Source organism: Theobroma cacao, chromosome 1 (genome assembly GCF_053813885.1).
Source record: "Theobroma cacao isolate CCN51 chromosome 1, ASM5381388v1, whole genome shotgun sequence".
Taxonomy (NCBI): Eukaryota; Viridiplantae; Streptophyta; class Magnoliopsida; order Malvales; family Malvaceae; genus Theobroma; species Theobroma cacao.
This window is the reverse complement of record NC_142639.1, coordinates 13,356,382-13,368,464: the sequence shown is the minus strand read 5'-3', so window position 1 is coordinate 13,368,464 and position 12,083 is coordinate 13,356,382. Positions and strand designations below refer to the sequence as shown.

General features: G+C 36.6%; 1 protein-coding gene across 1 annotated transcript; it reads left to right on the top strand.

The window, feature by feature from the left end:
- The first annotated feature begins 7,129 nt into the window (after nucleotides 1–7,129).
- On the top strand, nucleotides 7,130–11,197 carry LOC148764546 (uncharacterized). The gene is made up of 4 exons (XM_088805892.1): nucleotides 7,130–8,308; nucleotides 8,980–9,198; nucleotides 9,589–10,571; nucleotides 11,131–11,197. The coding sequence occupies exons 1-4, from the start codon at nucleotides 7,130–7,132 to the stop codon at nucleotides 11,195–11,197; spliced, it is 2,448 nt and encodes an 815-aa protein (XP_088662018.1).
- The last annotated feature ends 886 nt before the right edge of the window (nucleotides 11,198–12,083 follow it).

Below are 12,083 nucleotides of genomic sequence, written 5' to 3'. Positions count from 1 at the left end.
GAGCACAATTAGAATCAATATTTTCCATGCTAGCCTTCAGCTTTTCTCAAGCTTCAAACTTTTTAATTAGAACAAATAAAAATTAAAATAAATGAAGTTTCCTAAACTTATGCTAGAGAGAGAGAGAGAGAGAGAGGAATAAGAGCCATAGTTTTTTCGGGTTACGGAAAAAAATCCAAATTTTCATTGTGGGTGTATAGTTGTTGGGGTGGGAGAATATTGTCCAGTGATAGAGTAATGTAGAGAGGGAGAAAGGTGAAAGAAAGATAAGGAAATAATGAAGAAAAGATAGGTGGAGAGAAGCAAAGGAGAGAAAAACAATATGAAAAAGAGGAAAGGGAGAGACGTGGAAAGAGATTGATCAAGAGAGAGGTGGAGTCGACGGGGGCATATGGTGCGACAAAAATAGTAGGAAGGAAGGAAGTGGCAGTGACTTTGTGTTGGTGAAAGTTGAAGTAGATAAACAACTCAAATAAGTTTGAGGCAACCCTTATGAGATATTGCCCACTTTAGCTCACTGGTTTAATGGTTTTATCCCACAAAAGGCACCTCACAGATTAAAGGTGTGAACCCTTATATAACTAGTATCACTCTAGTACATAACCGATAAGGGATTAATAGCTCCCCTCCCTAGCATTTGGAATTCTCTCTTGACTCCTCGCTAGGAGCTTCCTTTTTATATGAGATTTATGGCTCTACCCACTAAGAACATATCTCTACAATGTGGGATTCACATGGTCCACGCTAAAAGGGAAGATTAGCAATCAAAAATACTGGTTGAAATCTGTCACTCAATAGAATCTTCTCCAACGGCTATAGCTCCTCAATTCTCTCCAACGACTCTTTCCACCTTAAAGGAAAGTCCAAATCAGCTTCGCATACATTTAGCCAAATGCATGGTCCTCTCTCAAGGGATTGCACAATCACATTATAGCCATTAGATAAAATCTTTCCTTAATAGACTTTTCTACTTAAATAACCTTTCGTGTAAATAGCATATACAAATATATATATATATATATATATATATATAGGTAACTATGTGTTCATGAATAAGGTGGAATGATAACTATTTTTTGTTAAATCTCTTACAATTGTTTCAAATTCTTTATATTATCGAGCTATCATCAAAGGTTGGAACAAAAAAACCATAGTCTCATGGCCAACTCAACAAATCCCAAACATTTTCTTTCTCTTCAAACCCTGCACCAATGTACTAACCCAACATCATTAAAACTAGATAGCTCAAATTTCTTGTTGTGGTGTCCTCAGGTGGAACCTCTAATCCAAAGCATTGGCTTAGAGCATCACTTGACTAATGAAACAAACTTGCGAAAAAATAATTGGAGAAGACGACAAAACATCTCCTAACCCATAATACCAAGTCTAGCATAACAACCATGGATTGGTAATTGCTTGGCTACTTTGAAATATTGAAACTAAGGTACTCATTTCTTTAGAGAATGTACAAACTACATCTCAAGTACGGCAATCAGTTGAAAACCAATTGCTACCTAACACAGTCGAGAAAGAACAATTGTTAAATGACACATTGATCTCTCTCAAAAAGGGAAATATGCCACTTGATGAATATTTCAAAAAATTTAAAAGTATCTGTGATAGCCTAGCTGCTATCAAAAAACCAATTGAGTTATTTGGACTTAATTTTGATAATAAATTAACGTAGTTCTTGTAATAATGCATAAAAATTAATAGGTTTTATTTAATTATTTTAAATTAGTTATTTTAGGTGAGTCAATCTAATCTTAGTTAATTTTTTACTTAATTTGCTGTTAATGTGGTTAAGATAGGTTGTTATTGATTTATTTGTGCTTTTGTAGGTGTTTGATGAAAGAAGAACTTTAATGGAAGAAGGAGAGCAATTTCAAGGTACTAACTTCTAATGCATATGTTTAGGTATTTTGGTCATAACTTTCTCTATAGAGCTCCAAATGAAGTGATTCTTGGACTATTGGAAAGATAAGAGAAAAAGATACAACTTTCATGTTTACCACTTTACCCAGTTCAGCAAGAAAGATGGTTAAAAACTTATAAAAGTTGACATACTGTAGTAGTCCTAGAGCAGTTATGATTTTTGTTAATTAATTAGGCAAGGTTGCGACTCACATAGTTTGGTGAGATAATTACAGCTAAAATTGACTTCTTTCTCCACACAACTTGGCCTAACTTCAAAGCCTATAAAAATAACCTTTCAGAGGACTTAAGGAGAAAAAAAAGAAACACCAGATTAACAGCTAAGTGTCAAGCCACAGAGTCATTGAAGCTAAGAAGAATTTGCAGGCTTCAAGGAGACTTGGAGATCAAGAATACAACTCTTGAGTTTTTCTATCTTTTCTTTTATTCTCTAATTTTCTTTGTTTTGTTCTTAATGTTTAATATTTATTCAATGATGATATATGACTTGATGGAGAACTAAATTGTTAATCTAAGATTATGATTGAACTCAATATGTAGTCTAAATTATTTATCTCTCTTTTACTTATTTTTGATAGATTTAAGTTGTTTATTTTATTTTGTTCTTAATGCTTCTAGTTGACTAGTCACCAATTAGATTGAATTAGAAACCTAAGTTAAACCTTGACGAAGGAGATTTAGGTAGACCTTAAATAGAATAATGTATGATCGAATACACTTAATTAGTTGATTAGGTGGTTTAATTTGTATATAGGGTAGACATATACCTATAAGCCATACGTAGCCAAAATTAGAATACAAACTTAATGAATTTTTCTTCAATATAATTTGCATAGACATATAGTAAATTAATTGAGAGATGTATTTTTATGAGAAACTCGAAAGAGACTTGTAAATAATTTAGGATTTAAGGTTAGCAACTTAATCCATTAAACTAAGTTAAGAGAGAAAGACAATATTCAGATGAAGTATTGAGGGATATCATAATCTTAAGTCTGGTAGTCACTCGAATTTAATAAAATAAATTTGCTAATAGATTTTAGATTAGTTTTAGTTTTAGTTATTAGTTTATTAGTTTCAAATCTTTCTTTTTAATTGTTTAGATAAAATTAGAATGTGTTTATTTTAGTACTTAGCAATAAAGATTAATTCAATTTTCTATGGGATCAACACTCTACTCATCTCCATATTATCTTTGTAATACGTGCACTTGCGTGAATAGAAAATTGAACAATAGTAATCACTCTCAATGAAAGGAACAAATAGTGACATGTCAAATTTGTGGAAAAGCCAAACACTCGACTCTAGAATGCTGGAACGAGTTTGATCATTCATTTCAATCCGAGGACCATCTTCCTAAGGCACTTGCTACAATGAATTCAGAAACTAAGGACTAAAACCTATATGCAGACTCCGAGGCCATGTCACACATTTTAAATAATCCAAGTAAATTCATGAAAACTACTCCTTATAAAGGTAATGAATTCATTTTTGTAAGAAATGGTGCAAGCCTCAAAATTTTTCACATAGGTGAAGGAAAAATAGAAACAAATTATGGAGATCTTAAACTGATGTGTTGATTGTTCCAAAAAAACAAAGAAAAATTTAATCTCTGTAAGAAAATTAACAAAAGACAATACCTGCACCATTGAATTCTCTGCTAGCGATTTTGTTATTAAATCTTGACAGGGCAGGATACTAAGGGATTCAGAAATGGAGGTTTTTATGCGTTATAGGAAATTAAGCAACAAGCTTTTCTTGCATTTAAACAAAACATATGGCACCAACAAATGGGTCACCCTCATCTAAGATACTTAAAAGAATTACAATCAAAAGGCTCAATTAATGTTTCCAATTGGGAGAAAAACTCAACGATTCATAGTAGTTGTCCAATGGGGAAAAGATGTAAAATCCCATTTTCATTCTCAAATAATATTTCTAAATTTCCATTAAATAAATTACATTGTGATTTATGGGGACCAGCACCTATTTTATCATGTCAGCAATTTAAATATTATGTTGTGATAGTCGATGACTGCACAAGATATACATGGTTGTTTTCTTCAAAGAAAAAATCTAATTTCTTCAAAACTTTTCTCAATTTTCAAAGAATGGTTGAAAATTAATTTAATCAAAAAATCAAAATTTTTCAAAGTGATAGTGGTGGTGAATTTACATCTTTTGAATTTGAAAGTCATTTGATAAATTGTGGAATTCATCATCAATTTTCTTGCCCAAACACACCAAAGCAAAATAGTGTGGCAGAAATGAAACATCGTCATATTGTAGAAACTGGTCTTACTTTGTTATTCCAAGCTCATTTACCTGTTAAGTACTTGGTAGACGCATTCCTTACATCTTTATATCTCATAAATCGATTGTCATCCTAGACACTTGATATGGAAATTCCTTTTTCAAAATTGTTTAAAAAAATCCTGACTATGGTGGTCTAAGGATTTTTGGTTGCAGGTGTTTTCCTTATCTAAGGGATTATGGGAAGAACCAAGTTCTCAAAAAAGACGAATCCCCGCAACTTCTTGGGATATAGTCCCATGCACAAAGGATACCGATGTTTAAATCCCACCATATATCTGGTCTACTTGTCAGGGCTTGGGTACAAAAAGGGAAAACTAGCATTCCCACACCAACAAACAACCAAGGCAATAATGAATCTCAAATGCAAGAAGGGATCAACACTGTCTTAAGTTCTATCTCTGATGACTTTTGCAAACCTAAGGCACAAAGTCAAATACTTGCTGAAATTCAGACTGCACCCAACTCACATGACCGTAACTGAGAATGAACAGCAAGTCAATCCACTTAAAACAATTCGAATCTCTAAAGTCGAAAATGAACAGCAGGCTAATCTGCAAGAAATAAATCTTAAAATCTCATTGATGTGCCAAACGTAAGTGATAATCTAACTCCTATCCTCTTCTGCAGGTTCAGAAACAAACACCGAGCAAGCAAACATACATCTAATGGTGACTCGCCAAAAACTTGATGCACAACGTAACCTTGATCCAACTCTAGCTGAAAACATCAAGCAGCTTCAAGGCAAGCAAACAAACGAGGCACACAACACCACAGTCACCACAGTTCCAAAAAACGACAAAGCAGCTCTCTCCATTCCCCAGTGGCATGCTGCAATGCTTGAAGAACTTCAAGCACTCAGTAACAATCGAACCTGGACCTGGGTTCCGAGACCTCCAGATACCAACATCATTGGTCCAAGTGGATTTTTTGAATCAAACATAAGGATGATGGCTCCATCGAAAGATACAAGGCATGACTCGTGGCCTAAAGATATACTTAGGTTGAAGGCTTAGACTACAAAAAAAACATAAAACCCTGTCGCCATAGCCACCACAATAAGATTAGTTCTAGCTATAGCGTATCTTCAAAATGGAAAATGCGACAATTAGACATGAAGAATGCATTCCTACATGGCTACCTCAAAAAAACCATCTGCATTGAACAACCTCCTAGATTCAAGAATTTCGAAATGCCAAATCATGTGTGCAAGCTATACAAATCTCTCTATGGCCTCAAACAAGCACCATGAGCATGGTTTGATTGGTTGTCCGACTTTCTAATCCACACTAGCTTATTATGCAGCCAAGCTGACCCTTCTCTTTTTACATTATGCAAGAACAATATAATTGTGCTTATGCTTATTTACATTGATGATATTGTTCTCACAGGTAATGATGACAAATTTATTGAGAATTTGATAAATAGACTCCACATAGAATTTGCTCTCAAAGACCTTGGAAAACTACGCTACTTCCTTCAACCTTGAAGTACAATATTTCTCAGAAGGAATCATAATCTCACAAAGCAAGCACAACAAGGACCTACTATACCGAGCCAAGCTCACCGATTGCTCTCATTTCAACACCCCAATGGCTCTCAAGTCGCAATTTTCACCACAAGACTCCAGAAGCATTGATCCAAAAGAATACAGAAGTCTAGTAGGTGCTTTCCAATACCTCACCTACACACAACTCGACATTGTTCAGGATGTCAACACCTCTAATCTCCAACTGAAGGAAATATGAAAACAATCAAATGTATTCTCGGATATCTCAATGGAATGATTCACTGTGTCCTCACATTCTTTGCTCAAAGTCCATTTAAGCTCCATGGATATTGTGATGTAGACTAGGCCAATTGCTCAAATACAAGGCGTAGTACAAGTGGACATTCCATTTATGAGTGCCAACTGTGTCTCTCAGTCCTCCAAGAAACAACCCATGATCTCTAGATCAATCATAAAAGCAGAATATCGAACCATGACTTCCACAACTGCTGATGTTAAGTTAATACTTGCATGATAATGTACACTTGTCAAGCTTTTGTTATACTTTGCTTCATTGTACTAGTCATTAGTCATGCATGTTTTCTGTTAATTCCATCTCCTACATGTATAGTTGCATGAGTTTGTTGTCTTTATGCCATAACACTTGTGTCTAGAGTATGTTACAAGTGTTAATCATGCCTACTGCATATTTAACTTGTACTTCAATATGATCAATGAAGTATGTTCTGCAGTTTCTTGTAACCATCGACAGTCTTTCTTTCAAGCTTTGTTAACCTCTGTTTTAGTTTTATAACAGAGCATCTTTGCCATCTGGTTCCTGTTATAGACTAGAAATATATCATGGTATCAGAGCTCTTGTAAATATAAGATCTCAGTTGGACCTGAAATACCAAAAAACTCACCATACATCTAAAGTCAAGCCACCACTCTTCAAATTGCTCAAACTTCAACAATATGTCGACTCCCACTATTTCTCACCCATCTCCACCAATCTTTGATGGCAAAAATTACTCATTGTGGGCTGTCAAGATGGAGGCCTATCTAAAAAAATATGATCTTTGGAATGCCATAGAATCTAAGGAGGAGCCACCTACATTGAGAGATAATGCAACAATTACTCAGATTAAACAGTACTCTAAAGAGGTAGCAAAGCGATACAGGGCTTTGTCATTCATTCATGCAGTTGTGTCTGAGACAATATTTAGCAAAATCATAGGTTGCAAGACTGCAAAGCAAGCATGGAATAAACTCTATGAGGAGTTTCAGGGCTCTGCAAGATTGAAACAAATGCGGGCTCAAAATCTTCAAAAAGAGTTTGAGCTTCTCAAAATGAAAGACAATCAATCTGTCATGGACTATACTGATTGAGTCATGCATCTGGTAAATCAGATTCGTATGCTAGGTGAAGACTTGAAAGAGGTACAGGTTGTTGAAAAAATTCTTAACAGTGTTCCAGAAAAATTTAAAGCAATAGTGTCCTCTTTAAAGCATACTAAAGACTTCACTCAACTCACTGTTACTGAGCTAGTGAGTGCACTTGAAGCTTATGAACAGAGGAGAACTGCATGTCAAGATGCTATTGTGGAGGGTGCATTAGTTGCTAAACATAAAGGGAAAGCCAACATTGATTCTGATTCTAAGAAAAATTCTAGAGAAAAATATAAAAAGCTTTACCAACCAAGTCATTTCTCCAGCAAAAAAAACAAGTTTAAAATGTGTTCTTATTGCAAGAAACGAAACCATGCAAAAGAACATTGCTGGTTTAGGCCATATGCTAAATGCAAAGCTTCCAATGAAGTTGGTCACATGGAGAAAGTTTGTAAGAACATACAAACTGCACTAGAAAAACCAACAAAGGAGACTGAAAAAGCTGAAATGGCTAAAGAAACCTTGTTTATGGCACTGACAAATTCTCATCAAGTTGATAATCCTCAATGGCTGCTCAATAGTGGATGCTCCAATCATATGACTCCTTTTGAAGCTATGTTTATTGATTTGGACAAGAATTATAGCTCACAAGTTAAAATAGGCAACGGGCTTTACCTACATGCAGTAGGAAAAGGGACAGTCAGTGTGCAAGCCTGTTTTGGCACCAAGCACATCTCTGAGGTTCTTTCAGCTCCAACCATCACTCAAAATCTATTGAGTGTTGGACAAATTGTGGAAAACTCTTATGTTTTACTATTCCAAGATTCTGCATGTACCATCTATGAACCCACAGGCGATTATTTGATGACTATTCCAATGAGAAATAGAATCTTCTCTCTAAATTGGAATGATTCCTGCATGCAAGCAACTACAGTTGTTGATGAAACAAACTTATGGTATAAGCGGCTTGGGCACTACAACTATCCCTCTCTTAATCAAGTAAGTTCTGCTGGTTTACTTGATAACTTACCTAAATTGTCTAACAAAGGTCCAGTTTGCGGTGCATGTCAATTTGGGAAGTTATCAAGGAAGCCCTATCCTCTAGCCAGTAGACATCGAGCAAAAATCAAGCTTGAATTGGTTCATACTGATGTAGCAGGTCCTATGAAAGTTGAGTCATTGGTTGGCAGTAGATTCTACTTAATATTCATTGATGATATGTCTAGATTTTGCTGGATATATTTCTTAAAAGCAAAATCTAAAGTATTTGAAATGTTCTTGAAGTTTAAGGCCAAAGTAAAGCTTTAGACAAGTTGCAAGATAAAGACCTTGAGGTTTGATAATGGGGTGAATATACCTCGAATGAGTTTTCTGAATTTCTCCTAAGTACTGGAATTTCTCATCAACTCACTGCACCATATTCTCCTCAGCAGAATGGTGTTTTTGAGAGAAAGAATAGAACAATACTTGAAATGTCCAGATCTTTATTGTTCGAGAAGAATTTGCCCAAGAAATTTTGGGCAGAAGCTGCTAGCACAGCAGTATATCTGCTCAACTTGCTTCCTACTAGAGCCTTAGTGAACAAAACTCCATTTGAAGCTTGGCATGGCTTTAGACCATCTGTTGATCATCTTCGAATATTTTGAAGCATTTTATACTGTCATGTGCCAAACACACAGCGTGATAAGCTTCAACAAAGAGCTCACAGGGGTATTTTCATAGGCTATAGCACACAGTAAAAAACTTATCGAATTTATCTACCAAAACATGACAGAATAATCATTAGCAAAAATGTTACATTTGATGAAGCTTCCAACTGGAATTGGAACATATAAACTACTGCCAATAATCAGGTGCCTGCTCTTATCTTTGTGAATACTGATGTGCAAGAAAACGATGTGGTTACTGATGAACCAATTTATGATGATAACATTGATGATGAGCCTGTGAGAGGGTCACAATCCATTTATGATATTTATCATAGCAGCTTTGTGGCCATAGCTGAGCCAAACACATTTGGAGAGGCCATGCAACATCTTGAGTGGATAAATGCTATGTTTGATGAACTGGAAGTAATTAACAAAAATCAAACTTGGAGCTTGGTTGACAAACCATCAAACCAACATGTTCTTCCAGTCAAGTGGGTGTATGAGAGGAAAATAAATCTTGATGGGAGTTTAAACAAATAAAAAGCTCGCTTAGTTGTGAAAGGGTTCAGTCAAATACCAGGTTTGGATTATATTGAAACTTATGCTCCTATTGCCCGCTATGATACAATTCGTTTACTACTTGCTTTATCTGCTACTGTAAGTTGGAAGGTACATCATTTAGATGTTAAATCTACTTTTTTGAATGGAGTACTTGAAGAAGAAATTTATGTTGAGCAGCTTGAAGGGTTCAAGTTGTTAGCTGATCAAGACAAAGTCTACAAGCTTCATAAAGCTTTATATGGCTTAAAGTAGGCTCCTAGAACTTGGTACAGCAGAATTAACAGTTATTTATCCAAGCAAGGCTTTGTGAAAAGTTGTAATGAAGCTACTCTCTTCATTTTGAGTACCAAAGATCACCAACTAATTGTCTCCTTATATGTTGATGACCTTTTGGTTACTGGAAGAGATGATGCTACCTTGGATAAATTCAGGAAGGAAATGCAAGAGGAATTCGATATGACAGACTTGGGTCCAATGAGTTATTTTCTTGGATTGCAAATTTCACAATCTGTTAAAGGCATTCGATTGTCACAAAGAAAGTATGTCTATGAAGTGTTGAAGAGATTTGGAATGAGCCAATGTAAGTCTACTTTAACTCCTTTAGTTGTGAATGACAAACTTTCAATTGACAGTGGAATTAAGCTTCAAAATCCATCTACTTACAGAAGTTTAATTAGGAGCCTTCTTTACATTTGCTCCTCGAGACCAGATATTATGTTCTCTGTGAGTTTTCTTTCCAGGTTTATGCAGGAGCCTACTGATCTGCGCTATGCTGCTGGTAAACGAATTCTAAGGTATCTTAAAGGAACCTTGGATTATGAAATTCATTTCACAAGAAAGCAAGACTTCAAACTCACTAGTTTCTCAAATAGTGATTGGGGAGGAAACTTAGATGACTCTAAAAGTACCTCTGGCTATGTGTTTACACTTAGAAATGGAGTATTCTCATGGAATTCTCGCAAGCAATCAGTGGTTGCTCAGTCCTCATGTGAAGCTGAATATATTTCAGTTGCTGAAGCCTCAAACCAGGCTATTTGGTTGAGAAAACTACTTGATGACTTGTATTTTCCTCAAACTCGAGCTATTAACATGTTCATTGACAAGAAGCCAGCAATTGGCATCATCAAAAATCCTATGTATCATGGGAATACAAAGCATATTAAGATTAAATTCCATGCCATTCATGATGCTAAAAAGAATGGAGATGTTGTCTTCCACCATTGCAATTCTGATAGGCAACTAGCTGATATTGTCACGACCCGGAACCTCCCTCAGGCCCATGACAATCGTCGCGACGTCTCGATTGACACTCATTATCCGGAATGCCAACCGAAACCCCGCAAGGCTTACATATCAGTTTTTTTCCTTTCCTATGAGTAATCGTTGTAAATGTGGTGCTCACATAAGACCTATCTGAGCCAGAATCTATCAAAACATAAGCATCTTTATCAAATAAAGACATAGTACCTGTCACTGCTCCAAGTCGGACTCGTGCCTCATCTTCCATCATAGCGAAAACTCTTGTCAAGGTATTAGTCTGTGGTCTCGAAGGTGGATGTGTCGGGGTATTACTCTCCACACTGAACCGTATGGGCACTCCTTGTCTCGGTGGCAACCCAAAAGAATCTCTCATCTGCATATCAGTGTGAGCTGGTGAAGATGATGCAACTACCATGACTCGTCCTAACCGTGGGCAATTACTCCTAATATGACCCGTCTGTCCATATTGGAAACATCTTGTTGGCCCTCTACATAGCCCACTATGATAATTCTCATAATTTTTGCATCGGTCAGAACCTCCGAAACTCTTCCCAAAACCAGTCATAGTAGATCTGCTAAACCTCAAAGGTCTTTGTTGTGATAGTGGAAATAGAGGTCGAGGAGATGTCACAGAAACAGAAGTAGTACTCCCTGAAATCGTTGAGTCCTTGCCTCTTTTTACTAGCTAACTAGAAGACATACTAGGATTCTTCCTTTTTATAAACTCAGTTCGAATCCTCCTATTCTCAGTCGCGAGCTTTTCGGCCCGTAAAGCCATCTGTACCACCTCCTTATGTGGCTCCCTACCAGTCACTGTCATCCGCTCTCTAATCTCATTACGGAGCCCTTCATCGAAATAACTAGCCTAATCTTGCTCAAATTTCATCAGATCTGGCACATATAACATCAACTCGTTAAAACGAGTCCCGTACTCCTTTATAGTTAGAGTCCCCTGTTTCAAACTCAAAAATTCTCTCTTCTTTTCTTTTTGATGAAAATAAGTGAAATACTGACCATCGAATTTCCTGAGAAAATCAGACCACGTTTGAGGAGTAGTGGAACGGGACTTCACTGAATTCCACCAAGTACGAGCCCTCTTCTCTAATAATCTCGTAGCCACCATCAGCTTCATGTCGTCGTCTAATCTCATATCAGAGAGTCTCTAAAACCCGATTAATCAGTCCTTTGCCACAGTGGCATCCAACTCACCCGCGAAAAACACACAATTGAGCTGTCTAGCCTCTTTTAGCTTATTGGAAATGGATACATCCTGTACCGGTGGTGGAACTAAAGTAGTAACTAGTGGTACTATATGTGGAACTTGACCAGTCTGAGCTCCACCAGCCATTGCGGTAAAGAAAGCTGCCAATGCCTGTGCTGCCTTAATAGGCATGGCGGGAATACCAGTAGGTGGCAGAGGAGGTGGAGGATGTGGAGGACTATCGACCTGCTCAGCAGCAAGTGCTGCCCGAATGGTAGACGCAGCC